General features: G+C 43.6%; 3 protein-coding genes across 5 annotated transcripts; all 3 read right to left on the bottom strand.

Moving 5' to 3' along the window:
- Positions 1–19: 19 nt before the first annotated feature.
- On the bottom strand, positions 20–3,133 carry abhd14a (abhydrolase domain containing 14A). Of its 2 annotated transcripts, none has more exons than XM_062545342.1 (5): positions 2,999–3,133; positions 2,266–2,544; positions 1,987–2,102; positions 1,573–1,808; positions 20–1,073 (listed from the first exon to the last, which is right to left on the bottom strand). In XM_062545342.1, the coding sequence occupies exons 2-5, from the start codon at positions 2,529–2,531 to the stop codon at positions 891–893; spliced, it is 801 nt and encodes a 266-aa protein (XP_062401326.1). In that variant the 5' UTR covers positions 2,532–2,544; positions 2,999–3,133; the 3' UTR covers positions 20–890. The 2 variants fall into 2 exon arrangements, with proteins under 2 accessions (XP_062401326.1, XP_062401327.1); XM_062545343.1 differs by lacking the exon at positions 2,999–3,133 and adding an exon at positions 2,720–2,973.
- A 2,474-nt stretch (positions 3,134–5,607) lies between these two features.
- Positions 5,608–13,536, bottom strand: hyal2b (hyaluronidase 2b). 2 transcript variants are annotated; one of them, XM_062545345.1, is made up of 4 exons: positions 13,349–13,536; positions 9,556–10,538; positions 6,774–6,863; positions 5,608–6,403 (listed from the first exon to the last, which is right to left on the bottom strand). In XM_062545345.1, the coding sequence occupies exons 2-4, from the start codon at positions 10,498–10,500 to the stop codon at positions 6,014–6,016; spliced, it is 1,425 nt and encodes a 474-aa protein (XP_062401329.1). In that variant the 5' UTR covers positions 10,501–10,538; positions 13,349–13,536; the 3' UTR covers positions 5,608–6,013. The 2 variants fall into 2 exon arrangements, with proteins under 2 accessions (XP_062401329.1, XP_062401328.1); XM_062545344.1 differs by lacking the exon at positions 13,349–13,536 and adding an exon at positions 11,085–11,313.
- Positions 13,537–17,236: 3,700 nt separating this feature from the next.
- tusc2b (tumor suppressor 2, mitochondrial calcium regulator b) lies at positions 17,237–20,220 on the bottom strand. Its single transcript, XM_062545350.1, has 4 exons — positions 20,066–20,220; positions 18,913–19,167; positions 18,452–18,572; positions 17,237–18,294 (listed from the first exon to the last, which is right to left on the bottom strand). The coding sequence occupies exons 2-4, from the start codon at positions 19,062–19,064 to the stop codon at positions 18,229–18,231; spliced, it is 339 nt and encodes a 112-aa protein (XP_062401334.1). The 5' UTR covers positions 19,065–19,167; positions 20,066–20,220; the 3' UTR covers positions 17,237–18,228.
- Positions 20,221–20,711: the final 491 nt, after the last annotated feature.

Here is a 20,711-nt window from a genome sequence, read left to right on the forward strand (position 1 = left end):
ACGCGAATGACAAGCGATAAGTAGTCAATGACAACACATTTTAATGTAACATTTGTACATCTGTACACTTTTTCATTAAGTATACAACCATGAGTCACATTTGCAATTGCAAAAAGCTGCCCCTTCAAATATTACATCTCTCCATTTGTGTTAAATGTTGATAATAAATAAAGCTTTAAAATTAACAAGCCAATACTAGGGTAATCTGATTTAGGCAACAGCAGGCCCTGTGCAGCTTGCATTAAATATTGCAATAAATATTTTGTTCAACCCCTCTTCCGTTAAAATCTATTGCAGAAAATACTGGGCATTGGGCAGGCCTGACGGCCCATCTCTGTCAGCACTACTTGACAACAGGTTTAAGAACAGCTGTTGCACACTATTGTGCTCCAAATGCAAAACTGTTACATGTGACACATTCGCTCACAAACAACATTCTTTATGTTTCCGCATTCTCTGTTTGGTGAGACACACAAGCAGAACAATCTCTGATGGTCCGTTTTTTAAGAAATAATACACACTCTAACATCAGTGAGGATGATACTGTGTTTTGAAGTTCACTTCACATTCCAGCATTCTGAAATATACACCAAACTGTTCAAGAAATGAATAAAATACTGCAAGATGGGACTAATCTACGTAACACAACAACATGAATGACAGCCTCAGTGGAGCACACTTGGTTCTAAAATGATGGAACGTTAGAGCATAACATAGATGTCCCATACACTGAGCGGAGTGTTCACGGTGGAATTTCTGAACGGGAATGTCCACGTGGGAATCATCCTCCAAGGCCTGTGGGGATCAACTGCCACCCACCTATCTTTCCCCCCCCAGTCTCTCCACTTCCTTCGCACTTCCTCATACAAGACATGGCTTTTCCCCCAGTCTCAGTCCAGTTTGTTCAGGAAATCAAGCAAGGCCAGGTGAAACTCGCGGGGCTTGTCCATGTAGCATGCATGCCGTGCCCCCTGCAACTTGGCCACCGTGTGGCTGGGCAGCTGCAGTAGGTTCTTATGAGACTGTGCTCCCAGGTTGGTGTCCAGCTCACCAAAAACTATCAGCGTTGGTGTCTAACGAAACACACAGAAAGACAAAGGACAAAGAATAGGTTATCAATCAATGCAATATTGCCATCATCACCGACAATATTACTCTTGAATGACTATTACACCATGAATACAGTAACATATTTATTATGTGTTTTGTGTAATAAAATAACAATCCCTCTTAAATGATTATTAAACGCTATGAACTGGCCACCCATGCGGTGAAAAACATTGCTGTGTGTGTGTCATATAAGCCAAATAAATGCTCCCTCTATGATTCTAGATCTGTTTTTCTTAATGGTATTCCGCTCACTGGATCAGCTCTAGATATTCCTCCAATGAGGTTATGTTTTCAACCGTGTCCGTTAGCAGGATTACACAAAACTAATGGTCCAATTTTCCCAAACTGTGGAAAGGTGTAGGAAGGGCCAAAGAACCCAAGGAAACATAAACATGCCAGAGTAACACAGGAGAAACCCAATCATCTAGGGTAAAACGTTTCCCACCACCACCAGTTTCTCACCTGGATGGCCTGATATTGCTGTGCAGTGTAGCTGCGAGTGCCAACTGGGGCGATGGGCACAAACCCATGCAACTGTGTGCTGTGCTTCATGAGAAAGGGCATTGAATAGTGCCCACTCATAGAGGGGCTGATCAGAACTGCAGTGCGCACCCCAAGTGACTCCAAGAACATTCGCAGGAGCTCCGCACGGCTTTGGTCCGTCTTCACTGTCTCCGAATCTGGAGAATTCCCAAACCCTGATGTACAACAGAAACACATGTTGTGCATCCCAGAGAATTTGGTTACAGCACTCACTGAATGAATTCAGATTAGGGTACAACATGGTTACAACTAAGTACTGCAGGACAGGAGTACTGCATGCATCTGTCTAACAGAATAAAGTGTTACAGTAGTGCCATTAGCAGCTGATAGTACCTGGTAGGTCCACAGCCAGGGCTTGGTATCCATTAGTTGCAAGAAGACTAAGAGTCCCCAACTCCTCCCAGGTTTTGGAGGTAAAGGCTTGGCCATGCAGCAACACAATCTGAAGCCTTGAAATAGGGAACAAATGACAGACACTGTTTTTTAGTAGTTGGTGGAGAACATACTTATTTAAGATTTAAGTGTAATTTAAGATTGGCGTTTGTGAGATTGACTGGGTTTTGCATCGCTACTCTGTTGTCCGACCAAGTTGTATAACCGACTTATTCTCACTTGGGCAAGATTTGCCTTCCAGCTGCATCGACTGGGAGAGCTTCTCGGAAGAATAATGGAGGGTCTCCTGGTAGCTGCCGTGTCCGGATGGTGATATTGATGGGTGAGGAGGGAGGCGGAGTGCCAACTGACAATCCCATCCTTTGGACCTCCAAAGACGGTTCCATGCTTCCCTGGCGTATGGACGGAAGAAGCAGATACAGCAGTACAGTGGCCAGTAATACCAGTCCCAACACGACGATGCGGTTGCGCAAAAAACTCATCATGACAGATGCTGACCTGAAAGAGACAAATCAGACAACAAACGTTATCTAGCCATAAAAACAAATTCACCTGAGCAAACTTTGGGCATGATCATATCGTTTGTTGACGTAGATCATTTTAATTGCAAGTCAAACGATTAACGTTAACGTTACACGGAGCATCTTTGCATCACCAGAGCATCCTCACTCACTGTATGATAAGTGTCTCTGCTGTAACGTTGTGCAGAGATTGTGTTTTGCTGTTGGAAAAAGCAGGGATAAATACTTAGCGCAAGATGCCAACTGTATAACGTTAACACGGCAGCTGTGTAAGAAGTATATAAATGTTGCTTCACAATCATTAATCGTTCGCTACTTCAGCTCGCAGACTTAAGAAACAGCGAAATTCTATGGCCTCTCTACATTGGCGTTAAAATTATACATGGCTGTCAACTTATTACACAGCAACATAAATGCAACAATGTTCTTACAATCCTGTTGTAAGGATTCGAGTGTCAATCCATCAAAAGCAAGAGATATTTCATCTGATGACGATGTCCATTTGGCTTCTGTGAGCGTACCCTTGGCTTGTTATCGATAGCTAGCAACAAACATTCCAAAGCTAATGTTTGACTACCGTACAAAAGCGCCGTGTAGAACACGTTGTCATTTAAATGGTTCCGGAAGTCTGCTGTATTCAAGTCTACAGAGAGGCCCTGGAGCCTACATGGTTACATTATATAGGCGCATATTCATTCACTGAAACAGTATTCTGTCTTTGTCAGATTAATTGAAATACATTGTAAGCCAAACAATGTATGTTTTCATATATAAATATATCATATAATATTCCATAACCATAACCATTCATAGCTGTGGTGTATACCTACGTGGCCTACTTTTACATAATGTTTTTTTTTTTTTTTTTAAAGCCTGCCTAAGACTTACCAATTCAACCTTCATATTAACACTGCAGAAGGTAATGGACCAAAAGGAGGTCTTACTGCAGTAGTTAACCAAAACCCCCCGTGACCCTTTCAGAAACATGCAAATGTTAATAACATAATACAACATCATTCATAGAGGACCTATGTGCACAGTTACCAGCCATTTGCTGTCAACAGGGGAAACAGTGGTCAACTACTAGGGGGTCATTGTCAGAAGGGGGTGAGCTAACGAGATCCAAGAATCTTAGAGGGACTCAGAGTCTGGTTTGAGTTATGAAACAAGGCTTTCTCTGTACTTGAAGCCCAATAATATTGCTTTTGGCACACTCTGATCCAACCCCCCTGTTAAAGATGGACTAGGTCCCAAAAAGAAAAAAGGAAAAAAAGAGAGCGGTTTAAAACAGAAAATGTACACAGACATAATTTTGTCAAGAATTGGTGTGACCTATATACAGGCTTGGTCTGACCTGACTCAGAACAACAGTTTGCGTCTAGTTTTATGTTTAATGAGATTGGTTCTAAATAAACTGCAATCTACATAGGCTACTATTATGGTGTCTGTCACCAACAATTTTATGCACTTAAACTTCTGCCTGGATAATGCTGAGTGTTGCTAAAATATATCTTCATTCCAGCTGGCATTAAACTAAAGCTTGGGTCAGTTCAGGTTACGGAGGGCTTGTGACTTGCCACATTATAGGATGAAATTCATGTAAATTACTGAAAGTCAATCTGACGGCCAACTTGACCAATATGTGCAGATGTGCATTAACTCATACTTACCTCACTTTCAAAAGATAGACAATAGACCTGACTGGAAATACCATCAAGGTGAACATTTATTTTGTTCAATTCAAACACACCAGAGAAGGCTCCAAGGTGAAGACACAGAATACATTTTGCTGCTTGGCAACGACACAAAAGCACTGTGGTGGTAGAATATCAACACAATCATATCTGATCAAATCTACAAGGTCAAGTCTACCAAACATAAGTCTTCCATTGGAAGGTAATAAAAACCCAACGGCATGATCTCATCATAATTAACCAGAACAATAAAAGAGTGCTGAATATCTTTACATTTCAAGTTTTTATAGTAAATAATAATAATAATAATAAAAAAAACACAAAAAGAATATTCTGTGTTATGACAGATGGTGAAAGAGGTAATGGCTTGTGTTGAACTTGTATGTAACATGTGATTGCACATAGACTTAACAGTGTTTATACTGGATGTTAAGTGAAAATGTCATCTTAAACTTAAAGGGGTATGCATACTTGTGTCTGGGTGATATTCCTCAGTTTAAGTACTGCAGCCAAGCAGTGTACTGGTGTGAACTAATTTTAGTGATCTGAAAGCAGTAAAACGTTTTGGTGATTCCCAAAGCTGCAGCATATAAATGCAGGATACCTGCATAACCTTTAAAGTTTAAAAGCACACAACAAAGTTATCCCTGTGTAATCAAGGTAATTGTTGCAATTGCAATTATCAAGGCACCAAACAAAATTATGATGAACTTGAAGGCAAGTTAACACAGCAGTGGAGATTTACTGTATATTAGTATTTGTACTTTTACATTAGGCTATATGTGAATGTTCTACCAACTACTATAATGAAACACAGTCCTCCTCATACACACATAGACTTATCCTGTATTGGACCACATCAGTGTGCATTTTCCATTACTGTTACCCTTTTTGTGTCTTTCAAAATAAAGACACTGGAATACTGTGTGAACATGAGAGATCTAAGGTCACTCCGGCTGCAGGTTCTCTCCGCGGAGAGACAAAGATGAAAAGTTGCACAAAGAGGTCTGCTCAGAGATATTGTTCAAAACAATTGTTAACAAAACATACAACATATTCCCTCACCAGTCTACTGTGCACTGCACAGATTAAACCATCGGTCACACATTTCTCTCAGTGAACAAAAAGAAGAGGGCACTATGCCACCTTTGGATGGAAGCCTCTCTCCTGCGTAGCGCCCCTTTGGTATAATGTTGAGGTTAAGACTCCTGTGCCTGAGGCCACGCCTACATGTGGAGGGGTTTCAAAAGTCTGGTGCATTTTTGAGATGTCTCACTCTGTAGCTCATCTGAATGTGAGGGAAATGAGGAATAGGATAGAGATGAGGGGATAGATGAACACCCCCCCCCCCCCCCCCCCCAAAGAGGAGATTTTTCTTCCGAGTCACAAAAACGTCCTGAAACAAAAGACAGACAGGCACCCAGGCAAGCACTCATATCACCACACACTTCACTCACTCATGTCACCACACACTCTACTCGCTGAACTAAAGGGCTAGACTAAAGGACTATTAAAGAATGTAATAATTTCACACACACAGGCGTGCACGCACACACGCGCACACACACATCCATCCTTTGGGTGATCAGATCTTTGGGTTGGAACGACTCCGGAGTCACATGTGGTCAGGCTCACTATGTCTCTGTCCCCCTCCCTCCACCTCTGACTAGATAAAGGGCTCAACCACTCTCAGCCTGGGCCCTCTGGGGCCAACCATCCTTCGCACGCCGCCCCAAAACTCAGCTCCGGGTCTCAATGCAGCAGCGTCAGCAGCAGGAGCGGGAGCGCGAGGCTGGGGAGCCAGACGCGCCAGACGGAGGCGGCGTGGTTGCGCCCGGGCTCCTTCAGCGAGCAGTCCTCTCCGCGGTGGCCCGTGTAGCACTGGCACTGGAAGCTCTCGCGCAGCCTCCGCTGGTCCTGCGCGCCCAGCTGGCCCCGCACCTGCAGCCGGCCGGCCTGCTCCTGGACGCTGTGGGTCAGCGGGTTGAGGTGCAGGTAGGCGTCCGTGTCCGCGTTCCTGCGCAGGCAGCGGCCGCGCCACCCGCACAGCGCCCTGCTGCACTGCTCCGCCGCCGTCGACACGTTGAGCAGATAGCGACCCAGCGGACCACGCAAGTACGCATTCAGCCTGGAGCAGCTGGCCTGGAGGGAGAGAGGGAGGGAGGGGGAGAGAGGGAGGAAGAGAGAGAAAGATAATGATTTATTTGCTCAAAGTACGCAATGTATTTATGTGGAATTTCCTCAAACACTTAAACTGAAGAGCAACAAAATCCAGAAACATTTTTTTTTTCTCCATGATTGGCAATACATTATCGAGACATAGCTGAGAAGCCTTTAAGATTTAAGACACAGAAATTGGGTGCCTATGACGTCTCCACGATTTAAGTGAAAAGTTATGAGATTTGTGTACGCCCAGGACCCAAGGCATCTGAGGAGTGGAGACACTCAGCGCTGGGAGGCTGACTGAAGTCCCATGGTGCCCAATTAGCACAAGGGTGATGGAGGCTCTTACGTTGCTGCTGGCATAGGCGGCATCGCCCCAGAGGATCACTCCGGCTGCCCCCAGAGCTACGCTCTCCCCAACAGTGGACATCAGGTCATACTGAAACAAAAAGACACACACACACACACACACACACACACACACACACACACATACACACACACACACACACACACACACAAAATGTAATCCAGATTTGCTAAGATTTTTGACCCACCCAGGAAAGTTTCAACATTCTTGTTCACGCCCCCGGTAAGTGAGCCACTCCTCGTCTTCTCATAGATGATGAATTTTTTACACATTGGACAAAAATGTCTGATGTGAACAAGTCATCATCATGTCATTCTCTTTATCCCTAATCTGTAGCACAAATGAAATTTGAATATATCATATATTTTGAATATTATATATATATATATACTGATCTCCCTGGATATCCACAGTGTCTGTGTAAGAAGCAGTCAGATGTGAAAGTAAACAGTGAGGAACTGGGTACTTGGCAGCTCCTCATTTATCCTCACAGGCAGCTCAGCAGATACAGTACGTCTCCTCCAGCCCACTCTCTCTCTCTTAACCACATTTCCTACCACTGACAATTCCTATTCACACGTTCATGCTCATCCAGAATTCCCGATTACAAGACCAATGGCTCTCACAAACACTCAGATCAGGACGACCGCTCCAACCAACACCAACTGCTACCATTCATTTTATTTATGTGCTACCAGATTACTTTGGGTAGTTTATTTGCAATGTTACCATTCATCTTCCTCAAATGTGGTCTCAATCACTGTGTACAGTATGCCAAAGAGAAGCTTGCCTATAACTGCGGCCTATACATGGTGTTCATTGTATTTTAGCCTACAGTGGTGGCCAAGAGCTTTGGCAGTGACATAAAATTTCTGTTTTGCAAACTTTGCTGCTTCAGTTTATGTGGTAGTGATTCACATTGCACAATAGAAACAAAGTGATCAAATCCATATTACCAATAACTCAATGCAAACAGCTTCATTAGCAGAACACCAACAACACTTCATCACAAACAAAACTAAATTTTAACTGTATTTTGGCTCAGGCATAAATGACAAGCTCACATCAATTCAGTATCAGGTGTGAAAGTGTGAACAAGTACAAGTCTGCTGGAATCACAATAATTTGGATTAAATTATAAGAGCAGATTGTAACTATACATGTTTGTAAATGCCAATGTTTTTCATACATGCTTTTAAAATGTCAATGTGATTCACAAAAAATGCTTTTCTTCTTTGTCTACTGACCGACTGTATAAGGAGCAGAGTAAGGTTAGCATCCTCTGTTCAATTCTCCAAACTAGCACATCAGTTTTAAGACACTTCACATATCTCAACACTGATAATGTCGATTCCTCAAATTCCCTCCTTCCTAACGTACACATCTACAGCTTCAGTCATTCTCCTCACCTCATTTCACTCCGACCCCCCCCCCCCCCCCCCCCCCCCCCCGCCCCCTCAGAGACTCATGCCAAACCCATGGAGGCCCAGCTGCAGGAACAATTAAACAGCTGAATGGGGGGTGGGGGGCAATATTCCTCCTTGCTTCTCTGAAGAGTTCTGCATTGTTCTCAGCAGGGAGCCTTTCCTTTCCTCCCACTCCAGAACCGAACGACTCAGCCGCATACATACATGCCAGCTTATATTTCCAGTGAACTACTAGTGTTTAAACGCAGCAGCTGTTTGGTTCTTTATTACAACTTCTATACTCCACAAAACTGTTTGTTTTAGTGGGAAAGTCTACACAAATATTGTAGGAGGTCATCAATGTGTCTGATATTTATTCTTGAAACCAGAAACCCCTGATTAAAACTGTGAAAACACAGTCTCTTTGTTACTGCCACATGCAAGGCATGTCTGTGTGCGTGTGTGTGTGTGTATGTATGTATGCGTGTGTGTGTGTGTGTGTGTGTGAGCATGTGTTCTATTTTTAGCCCTGACATGTCAGTCTGTTCGTTGCTGTTTGCTCCTGATGTTCCACGGGGAGCCTCCGCTCGCCACTGCCAGGAAAAATATGCCACAACACCCAGCTTCTGAAATATGAATAATTGAGCCCCTCTCTTTCACAGCTAAGGGGTCACTGCTTGGGAGCATAATTCCAATTCCAGAGTCACTGACAGGACAAAAATGAAGCTCATTCAGGGTTTTCACTGGCTACAAATAACACTTTTATGAGCCCAGAATCACCCAGAGTGCCGTCTGGGTCACAGATAATGAGGAGGAGGAGGGATCTCCTGGTGCCTCTTAGAGAGACCGTTGCTGATCATGTGCATATTCAACTGGGCTCGTAGCAGCAGCAGCTACATAATCTGGTGCTCCACAAGCACACTGACCACAATTGATTACTAGAGGCTTCATGGACGACACACAGTCATACCAGCTCCATGAATCAGCAGGGGGGTTGAGCAATTGGTAAAACAGCTGCAGACTCCAAGAGGCAAAAATCAAAAGCCTATGGGTGACTTTTGAGCAGGAAAATCATTCAAGGAAATCAATTAAATATGTACATTTTGGACAAAAACATCTGCCAAACACCATAAATATTTAAGGAAGCTCTCCATTGGATATTGATATACTAAACAGCTTAGCTCTCGCACAAGTATTCCTCAGGAATGGCTGCATCAGCTTAATGCGGCAGTAAATTAGTTAAATACTTTAGTATTAGATCTGACCTTCCAAGAGAAAACTTTAAGCTGAACTTCATAATACACCGAATCCTGTGCTAGTGGTAAACCTACTGGCAGCAACCATTCCCCTCTCACCTCTGTTAGCAGCGTCAGTTCGTTGGCATAGGTGGGTCGTGTGTACACAAAGACAGGCCTCGCCGTGCCATTGCCTGTCGATGCCAGCCGCATGCCCTCCTTCACCCTGTTGCGGACGAACTGGCGGCCGGAGACGGTGGAGCGGAGCGCCGGGGCCACGTAGATGGAGGGGAAGAGCGCCGTGCTCTCCGTCCACAGCCACTGCAGCTGCTCGTTGCGTGCCATCTCCACATCTGGACAGCGGCCAGAGTAGTTCTTGAGCCCGCTGCGGTAGTCGTGGTTGTAACAGTCAGGGAAGAGATAGAAGCCCCACAGCTGTCCGGGACGCAAGCTCTTGGCCGTCCGCAGGGTCTCCAGCATGAACTTGCGAGCCGACAACTCGAATTCCTGCTGAGCCACTTTGGACACCTGGTCGGGTGACCAAACTGGGTTCTTCTGGGCCACCAGGCGTTTCGAGTGTTCCCGGTACACATCCTTGGCCTCCCAGTTACGGATCCAAAGAGGGCGCCACTCCTCCCAGTCAATGACAGCAAGACCCTTTGCTGTGGAGTCCCGTATGTAGTAGCCCACATCGTCCGGCATCTTCTCCAGGTGCTGAATGAGACTGGCACTCTGTGGGATGCCACCGTTTACTGGTTCCCGGTCACGCTCATAGTATGGATACCGCCCCAGGCGGTCCTTGTAGAAGATGGTAAGGTTCTGGCGGACGAAGCCCTCGTTGGGTGACGCTACAATATCAAACTGGTCCAGCTGGAAGCGGACGCCATGCCGCGGGGTGCAGTCCTCCGTGGGAGCATTCCAGGCCAGGATCAGGGGCTTCTGGGAATAGAGAGGCCATCTCGTCGTCTTCAGCTCTTGTGAACAGAGGAAATCCCAGAGGGAAATCCAGACCAGAAGCTTCAGCCCTAGCTCCTGGCCAGACAGGAACCCAAGTGAGTGAGGCATGACCTTTCACCCCGTCCCTGGACACCACTATCTATGCCCTGCAGAGAAAGGGGGGAAAAGATATGCTTGTTAGGATGTTTACCTCTTCACATGACTCGATATCTATGCCGACAAAACTTTACAGGACATAAGAGGTCCTTGTTTTAAAAGTGTACAAAGAAAAGCTTATATGGTGTTTCAGTGTTATGACAGAAACTTCACATTAACCAACTATGACCACATCCTCATTGCCGAGAAACCCTTGCACACAGGAAACTGAACTGGCCTAAAATCAGTCATTAATCAGAAGTAAGTACAGCAGGCAGGTGTGTACATATAGTTCACACAAATGCATTCCCAGGTGAGGTCAAACAAAGCCTGCGTCTCAGTAACTGCCCAGTAGACTCCCAGGTAAACACGAGTGTGTACTAGTCGCCTTGAAAGTAACAGAAAGTATGTAGGCTACCAAGTTACCACGCAAACTTTCTTAAAAATCAGCGCACAGCTACATTGTAGCTACCTCAGCAATTCGAGGTGGGAAAACTGTAGTCAGTTCCGGAGATAAATAAATTAGGCATAAATCAGTTCTTCATCAAAAAACTGACCTGGGAAATTATCCAACTCGGGACACCGGCTTCCACCGTGGCTCCACATAGATCACAACGTAACATCAATGTTCCACTCCACTAAAAACTTGCCCTTTAAAACCGTTAAACTCTCTTCCCGAGTCCACATTTTATAAGTCTGATTAACACAACGGTTTTTGGGTCTCAAATCCTCGCCAGTGTACTTCCTTACTCACGGTGAACTGAATCGCTGACTAAACCGTGCCAAGAGAGCCTTCTCTAGACTGGTTCAATGTGTTAGAATATTCGTCTATTTCAAAGGGGGAGGGGGCGCAATTACTTTTGTTCTTCTTGCTAAGCAACAAACAAGCAGTAGGGCGAATTGAAAGTTACGCTAAAAGGGGTTCACTTTCATTAAGGAACCTTTCTCCGATAACAGTAGTGATTTACTATGTGTATAATCCAGCCAACTCCATCCCTGTAGTCTTCATCACCCCCTTTTTGTCACTGAGTTTGTATCTCCCATTTCGCTCTCGGGGAGGAGAGTAGCTTACGCATTTCGGACTCTGGAGCCTCCAATTCTACGACGACAAGGTCGTATTTCATTTCTGTCAAAAGCAACGATGCGCATTTACATTTACATTGCTAGCCATCGCAGTGTTGTTTTTATTTCCAGACAAGTTGTTTTTACAGACAAACGTTTGTTATGAAACGTGCGGGGAAGGCCTAGTGGTGTTTGTGATGCCCGGTTGCTTTTCTTGCAGTTTTATGCAAAGATGGAAAAACTCGTTTTAAAAAGTTCAGAAAGTCCTTATATAGCCTGTATTCGTTGTAGCCTACTCCTTCATTCAACTCGAGAGATTTCACTAAGCTGATATCTGGCGGACAGTGCTAGGTTAAGAGCCAGCTTATTTAGTGAAATTATAAGCAGGGATCTCCTCTGCTTGTATGTGCCTGATACTCACATAATACTGTGCAGTTTGCAGTGATGATTCAGTATAGCTCATAGTTTCATTCTGTTTGACAATACAGTCATACACAGGTGCAGTCAGAAACACATTTCTGTAAAGCTCATGTCAAAAGTAGGCTACTATGGGCCTCTCTCAGTCTTTTAATCTGTCCTCCCTTCTTTCCTCGGTCCTCGTTCCCACTGATCTAGATAAAGAGTTATGGGGCGGCTACAATGGGATCTATCGGATATCCAGTGTTCTTTATAGATCAGTGGGAACGAGCCTGGAGGACTGAGCATCGAGGAGAGAGTCTGAGAAGGGGCATATGATCACCAGAAATTCCTGGCCACCTATTTCATAACTTTCACCAGTGTTGTTGACTCATCATGAGTTCACCTGACAGTGCTGTCAGCTCAGCCAAAAAAAGAGGAAGCCTCTTCCTACAGAAGATAAGTTTTTACTTTACTATTCACTGCCACTCACATTCAAACACATTTCCCTCCTTCATCTCTCTTGAGTTCACACATCACTGATTGATGTTTGCCACATTACAAATACAGATTTCAGAAACACCCTTGTGAACTGGTATTGGTTTTGAAGTGACTCATTGTTTTGCCACAGTACGAATACAGTTTTCAGAAACACCCTTGTGAATTGGTATTCATGAGTTTCATCAGGTCTCTTTCCACAAGTGAAAATCAAGCACCTTGATTATCAATACAGACTGCATAGCACTTCATTAGTACACCTGTGGAAAGGGACCTGATGAAACCCATGAATATAGGTGAAGTGACTGCCATTGGTTTTCTGTAGAAAGGAAGCCCCCATGCCTGGGGCAACATGCCACACATACTGTAAGGTGGACCGGATTGCTTTGAAGTCACTGAAAAAAAGGTTTGCTGTTAGAAAACATAAGCCTGCTTCTAGTTCAAGACAGTGTATTGACTTGTGGGTGACAAAGGTAATAAAAGTGACAGAGACTTCAAAGTGTTTACAAGAGAAAACAAGTCATTTCTGCATATTCTGGGAACATTTTTGTTGCAATAATCAAGTTTGTGTCAGTGCAAGTGAGAACAGATGTTGAACTAGAAAATTGTAAGGAATGCCTTAAAATATACAAATAAAAGACTGCATTACTCCTTTAGGGTCTTCAAAAAACATCTGGTAAATGTGTACGTTCTGTGTAAATACACATTATTGCGTGAGAGAATTAGAGAGATAATTAATAGCTAAGTAATTAAGGCACTTGAAGAAATTATCTTCTATTTTGTCTGCAAGAGAACCTTCAGAAAGCATACAAGTAAAGGAAATACTCAGAATCATTGATTATAAATACACATGCCAGACACTCACCGAAAACAAGGACCCGTCCTGCCCTGTCTGATCTTGTCTTCAGCAAATCTACAAGTGGTGAATCCTCTTCTCAGGAGGCACTGCTTGTAGTACACGCACCTTTCCCTAATGCTCTCTGTAAATCCCAGAGTCTACACTTATCAGCGCTGCAGAGAGCCCACACCTCTTTCACCTCCCATTTGCACCATGAGTTCCTGCCATGCTGACGAAGGAACAACCATGTGAGCCTCTGCTGTTTGCCGCTCTCTGTGGAAACTCTGAACCGTGTATGTGTAACTGACAATGACGACGTTTTGAAGGACAGCCCGGCACGCTGTGGACTCCCGGTGCTAAACGATTACAACACCAGACTGACAGTGATCCCCCGTCTTCTCGACAGTATGATGAGCATGAGTACGTGTTGTGAGGGTCTCTTGTGTCTGTCTGGGGTTAAGTGAAACTTGAGGCTCCCTTTGTTTTTCTCCTTCATGAGGACATCGAGCTCTATGCTCTGTGTCTTAAACAGCCCCCGGGCTCCTATTGTACAGCTGGACACGCCCAGTGCAGGCTGCAGCCAGGCCAGTGGTGGCCACTGGTATGGGCCAAGGGTCACGGGCATCGCTGTGGTTCACATAGGGTCAAAGAGGATTTGTGTAAGTAGCAACACTAACAATGCCAAATGCAGGAATCAAGCTCAAAAGTTAATGATGCAAAGCCATTCTAAATCCATTCTGTTAAAGATGTCACTCAAATCACGACAATAAATATTACTAAATAAATATATTAACACATAAATAATGAATATTAATGTGTTAATGGCCTAATGTACTGCATTAATTGGCTGTAGTAACAGTAGGTAAATTAAATACGTGATTCTGTTTTGATCCAGCTTCTGTTTAGGCCTGTCTTCATGGACAGAGGTGTTAAAGCATAGAGAGACATAACATTGCATGTCAACACATTCTCTTAACTGACCGACAAGAACAAACAAAGTGAAGAGGGGAAAAAAAAACTTTTAATCCAGGAATCTAACATCTGGATTGCGTTTAGAATGGGCAGATTTAGAGACATACTGTAGGCCTTTCTGTCCATAAACATGATGCTTCTGACAAACACCCCCTCGCCCCCGTCCCCGTCAGTAATACAGAAATCACTTCTTATCCACATAATTTGCAGTATTAGGGCCTCTCCATCCACACAATGGCAAAGAAAGATGACAGCTGTCAACCTTGCCAGTTGTACTGCAACCCTCATTTCTCCTCTTGCCCATCCCTGTGACGCAGCAACCATCTTAGAGGGAGAGCGCACTGCACACAGCATGTGACCTTTGAACTCAACCTCACCTTTCTCCATGACTAAGTAAGCACATAGCGGTGTGGCTTTGGAAGTTGTTGTCTTACAACATCCCCAAGAACAAACACCAGGAGAATGCAATAAAGAGTTGAGGCTTATGGGTCATAATATCTCAATCCTTTGAGCCTGACAATAACGCAGTAAAAACAAATTCTTTCCCATGGAGGATGTATGAAATATCCCAACTTCCATGTGCACACATACAGTACACACACACACACACACACACACACACACACAAAAGCACACAGCAATGTTCTGCATACAAAGAAAAACACCACAAAAAATGAACACTGTGCACTGTGGACAACACAGTGTTCCATGATGAGAGGGGTTGTTTTCCGCAAAAGTCTGAACGTCAGTGGCATCCTCTCTTGGGGGTCACTTCATGCCCTTTAGTCTCCGTACATCCGGACCATCACACAGTGGGGGGACAGGAAGAGGCTCCACAAAGAACAGGAAGATTTCAGAGACCGCTGTGATAGGGCAACAGCATATCAACTCTACAACTACACAGCTCAGTGTTCGCAGGCATGACAGATCAAGGTCGAACTCTTTCCCAGCGTTTTTGGAACATTCATGGAATTTTCTTTGTATGTTGTTGGTTTGCTGTGTCAGACATAAAATGGCTTACATGAGCACTTTGGCCTTGTGTACATTGCTGGTGTTCTGATCTGTTGTGTTCCATCTCCAGTTTGAAAAGTGGAGGGATCACAGAGTTCAGAGACAGTAGAAAGGCTGAGATAACATCGGGCCATCTGCAAGTCATCACACACACACTCCTTGATTAGTCTAAATTATCCCACAATGTGGTAGTGCTTTCATGATGACACTCCTGCTTGGAGACATGGCATTAATCGGTTTATTTCTCATGAAGTTGCGTACTTCTACAGTATACCCGTGGTTTTGTGGAATCGTATTCAAACTCCATTGAAAGGGAGTTGCAGACTTTTATACTAACTCATGCATGCGATGTGCAAATGTAATTAGAATTCCACACCAGGCTATTTCCAGAAAATAGTACAGGTTGTTGAAAGGGGTGAAATAATGTCTGTGTGATCACTACTTGTGTGGTTTTCAACACATTTATTTATGTATTATTCTACCGACAATTATTTTCCCAGAAGTGATGTCTCGCACTTTTCTGCTCCTACTGTGACGCATGAAAGTGATTACACTGTGCAGAACATCGTGTATAGACGGACTCTTTACCAGGTACAATAAACGCACTTGATTAAAACTTTATCTCGACTCCACATCTATTTGGACAAGGCTACAAATGCATGAAGTACGAGAGCCCAAAAAAAACATTCCACACAAATAAGCAGACACAGACCCATCTGGTTGAGATTAGGAGATTAGAAACACTCATCTTCTCCTCAGGGGAGATCATCTCCCTTCTCACTCCTGCCATTCACTTGCGTAGAAATCCAGTGGTAGGAGCCAAGGGAGAATGCCAAGGTCATGTACAATGTATACAAATCTCTGAGAGATATACGGAAGTGCAGCAAAGTGGAGTTTGTGTCGTCAAATCTATCTACAATTTTCCAGGGTTGATATCTTATCTTCAGAAAGAAAGGCCAAGGTCGGGGGGCACACTAATTCTTGATGTTTTTTTCTTAGTTGGCCCTCAGGTATGGATAGAATAGAAAATTGGGTATTCATTTCAGCCCTAAACCTGACACAGAGTGAGATAACGCTGAGAATTTACAATGCCTCCAGATGAGAAGACAATAGAACTGTGTTAAGTGAGGGGATCATACTTGGCAAATTTGCAGATAGAGGATAAAAATGCTTAGGGACAAAGCCCTTTTACCATAGGTCTGTCTCACAGGTAGGTGTAGTAGGAGACCGATAAATAGAGTGGAAAGATACATATGATTACGATGGTAAAAAAACTGCACTGCAAGATTGGGCATTTGGTATGTTAGGCCTAAATTAAAGTTTGTGGCTCAAGGACCCCTAGTGGTTTGAGAAGGTACAGCAAGGAAATACTTACAAGACCCTCAGATATGTAGTTTTATCAACGCATCGGTCGGGTTTGTTTAATTACAGTTCCTCACCATTCATGCATTTCAACTGTATATTTGAATGCGTTGATTGGACTTGGGTATTAAGATTTTAGAAGTGGGGGAGACTCACACTATCGCCTTCTAATAATAAAAGTTTTTAACTGGGTGCTGAATCCCACGTAAAACATAGATGAAAGCAAGAAGCGAAGGACAGCACTCTTCAGATTTTCCTTTCTTTATTTGCCTACGAACGCTTGTATGTCAATCATTGGGTCAAAGGTGGACACCCTATTTAGGGCCCACCTACCACCTATGGGTGCAATCGCCATTACACGCTGAAGAAGGGCTCTGCCCGAAACGTTCGTAGGCGAATAAAGTAAGGAAAATATCAAGATTTTAGACCATAACAGGTTGAATCCTCATAACTTCACAAGGATTCAACCTGGTATGCATGCCTGCTGCACACCTGTCCTTAAGAAGCATGTAATGAAATGGCTAGATGCATGATTTGCTCACCTTCTGCAATAATGAGGACACACACTGAAACATATTAAGGGCTCTTTTTTCTTTAACAAATTCAATGCCGCACAAAATGGAATTGGTACAATAAATAAAATTCAGCCAAATTACACACAGATATTAACGGACCAGTGACACTGCTCATGTGGCATCATGGCAACTTCTCTACGTGTGTGTGTGTGTGTGTGTGTGTGTGTGTGTGTGTGGCTGCCAGGGCCAGAGGGAAAAGATTTCTGACGATACTTCCTATCAAGCACACGGTTACACCTGGATTGTCTATTTTGCCAGAAAACTCAACAGATTGATGCAACAACTTCATGGGGGGGAAACATGCACAATCAAAAATGTGTAGGTATTCTGACCAAAGAAATGTCCAGCGCTGCTTTAGAGGCCGACATGATTAGCTTTTGGCAGAACCTATCGCTTGCACAGAGCGCTCACCATGGAAATGGCCACGTGAGAACAGAGAAAACGACTAAAGAAGATTCCATACATTCTTAGCGTTTCAAAAAATATTGTTGCATTATAGGACATTCGATAGAGCTAGATAGAAATGATAAAGGTATGTGTGGAACAGCACTCATCCCAAGTGAATCAATGCGACATCATTTCCCACACACATACGATCACACACTCACATACCAAACACACACACTGCCTAACAATATCTATCTAAGATATGGCAGGGAGAGAGGAGTCAGATCTCCGTCAGTGTTCACAGATCCTCGGTCTCCAAAAGCAGAAATCCAGAGCTTTAGCTTTGTCCCGTGTCACAGTTCACAGTTCACATGCAGAGTTCCCAAGGCTCCAGATCGACCAGCTACACCAAAAGGAGGAGTCCATCCATCCTAGTCATCGTCGTCGTCTTCCTCTTCTTCATCATCATCATCTTCTTCTTCTTCTTCTTCTTCTCTGAAAGACCACTGCCAGTGTCTATCACAGTGGGGGCGGGGGTTCAGCAGAGAGGACGGGGGTATTGGTGAAATCTACATGGTCAGTAGCAAGTCTTCTCCTTCGTCAACCCTCACAGATGACCACTGGGAAATCTGCATGTATAGAAGGGTGATCCAGCTTGACCATTCCCTGTGAAAAGTCCAGGGGAAGTGACAGAAGCAGTAGTTAGGGGAATCATAAAAAAGAACTGAGGAAATATTGAGATGTACATGAATGGTAATTTCAAACCAGACATTCCCCGAAAAACACAGAAGCACTTCAAAAGACAACCATAATGGTCCCTCACCTGAGATATAAGGTTCTTCTGAATCCTTTTCAACTTGGCCTTCTTCCGACCATTTTTTGTCACCACGATTTCCTCATAAAATTCGTGAGCCAGGTCTCCATCCTCGTCATAGTAAAGTGAGCTGGGTGAACACACCAATCAGTCATTAGTAACACCTTAAGAATTATTACATCATGGCAACCTGGATGTGTTGTGTGACGATCGATTCAGATGATTGACTCATTACGCTGCAGACATATGGATTGCGGAAGAAGAAACAAGAAAAAGCTTGCGAAGCTGAAACACATCTCTCAAACGTGAGACAATACAAACTACAAAAACATGAAGACAATTCTGAGAATTAGACTCTTACTCAATCTACCTGCAACACAACTCCACTGAACTGGTGGGAGGGTCATGTGGTGTGGCTTGTTTTTATTTAGCATTTGGCGGTCTTACACCAGTCCTGTGGCTATATTTACCTTCGTCTGGTAAACACGAAGGGAGTTGCAGTCCTGAAACTTCGCGGGCGTGCCAATGACTGATCATTTCCCTCTTTGGCTTGTTCGTCACCACCACCAGCGGAACCAGAAAATGGCCAATAGCTTTTGGTTTTGGAGCCACTGCCTCCCATTTTCAACAACGGGACATTATCTTTTTGGCCAGTGTGCACTCAGTGGCAAAATGTGATCCAAAAATATACCAGATGAAATTGTTCGTATCTCAGGAACTTGAACCTGAAAAACATGTCACACATTATAATTAGTACAAACATAGATTAATCACACACAAACAAATTGAAAATGTTGTTGTCCACGCTACGATGTGTAGCTTTATTTACACTTCTGTTGTTTAATAGACACAGACTCTGCAATTGTTACTGCTGAGTCAGTCAACTGAGTCAACAAGTTTACCTGCCTAATCATGCTGTTAAAGATGTTAAAGCGTTCTCGTCTTTTTAATTCAACGGTGGGTACTTAAAATGAGCTCATATTTGTTGCTGATACCCATCACAGTACTGTAGTAGTAAACTAATTTCTCCAACAGAAGGTGAGGGCAACACGCGTTGACAATTAAAGGACTTATCTTGTTGTGTACTTGTCCATCTCTCAGGTCACTTGTGGAAAAGTAGGTCATTTCCCTATAACATTCAATTATCCAAAGCTAACTTAGTAAGGAATACAAGGAAGCTTCTCCTTCGTCTTTAAGAATAATAAGGTTGTTGGAAAAAGTACTTAGGGACTTTGTCTTGGTGCCAGGAAGCCATTGGCTAACATGCTGTTAGCTGACATCTGTCTAGAGGGGGTATGAGGCGGTCCGAATATTACATAAATTAAACTAGCAAATGTAAGATTATAGCCAGCTTGGCATATATAATGTTGTTTTACATTACATTTAAACCTGACATGCGTGTGACAGCACGTAACATAATGCCACTAGGATGACAGGCTACCCCACAATGTTATGAACAACGTTTGGTTGTTGTCATGCTAGCTGTAACGTTAGTTAGCTAGCTAGCTAGTAGGGTGGCTACCAAAGAAGCCATCAAGCCAACTATCCCAAATAGGATAGCGAGTTCCCGTTATTTCCTTCAATTTATGAGCAGAAACGTCCCCGTGTAGAATTGACACTTACCAGAAGTAAATAATCGATATGTCCTTTATCAAACACGCATAAAATATTCCCCAACGTGCTGCAATTACGGCTATGCTGATCAAAAGTGTCTCCTGTGCGCAATTTAGCTATCAACTGCAAGCCAGCCAGCAAGCCGTGCAGAAAGGACAACTCAGGATGTGGGCTGACATCATCTTTACGCAATATCCGTTTAAGTTATGTGTTCATTTATCATATGCATAGGCCTCTGATAGGCCTACATGTAATTTATCAAGAGTTTAATTAATGCATTTTTATTTCGGGATGTTTCTGGCAAAACAAACAACAAAAAGGATGCAAGTCTGAATCAGACTACTAACAAATATTGTAGGCTATAGTTGCTTTATAAACCGTCTCTGCTACTAATGTGTGCGCCCTATGCAAGGATAATGAATGCAACAGTCACACATCTCATTGCAGAGTCACTGAACTACTCTCCCCTACCATTCTCACGTAGAGTAGGCCTAGGCAAGGCAATACATTTTTGAACGTAATAAAGATCGTCTTAAGTATACAATATAGGCTACTACTAAATTAAATGTGTTTGACACACAGAGAAAAGAACATCTGCCGACAGTGGTTCCATAGGAGGTGGGGTGGGGTTAGGTTATGTTTCCATTGACCCTGC

Source organism: Sardina pilchardus, chromosome 9 (genome assembly GCF_963854185.1).
Source record: "Sardina pilchardus chromosome 9, fSarPil1.1, whole genome shotgun sequence".
NCBI lineage: Eukaryota > Metazoa > Chordata > Actinopteri > Clupeiformes > Clupeidae > Sardina > Sardina pilchardus.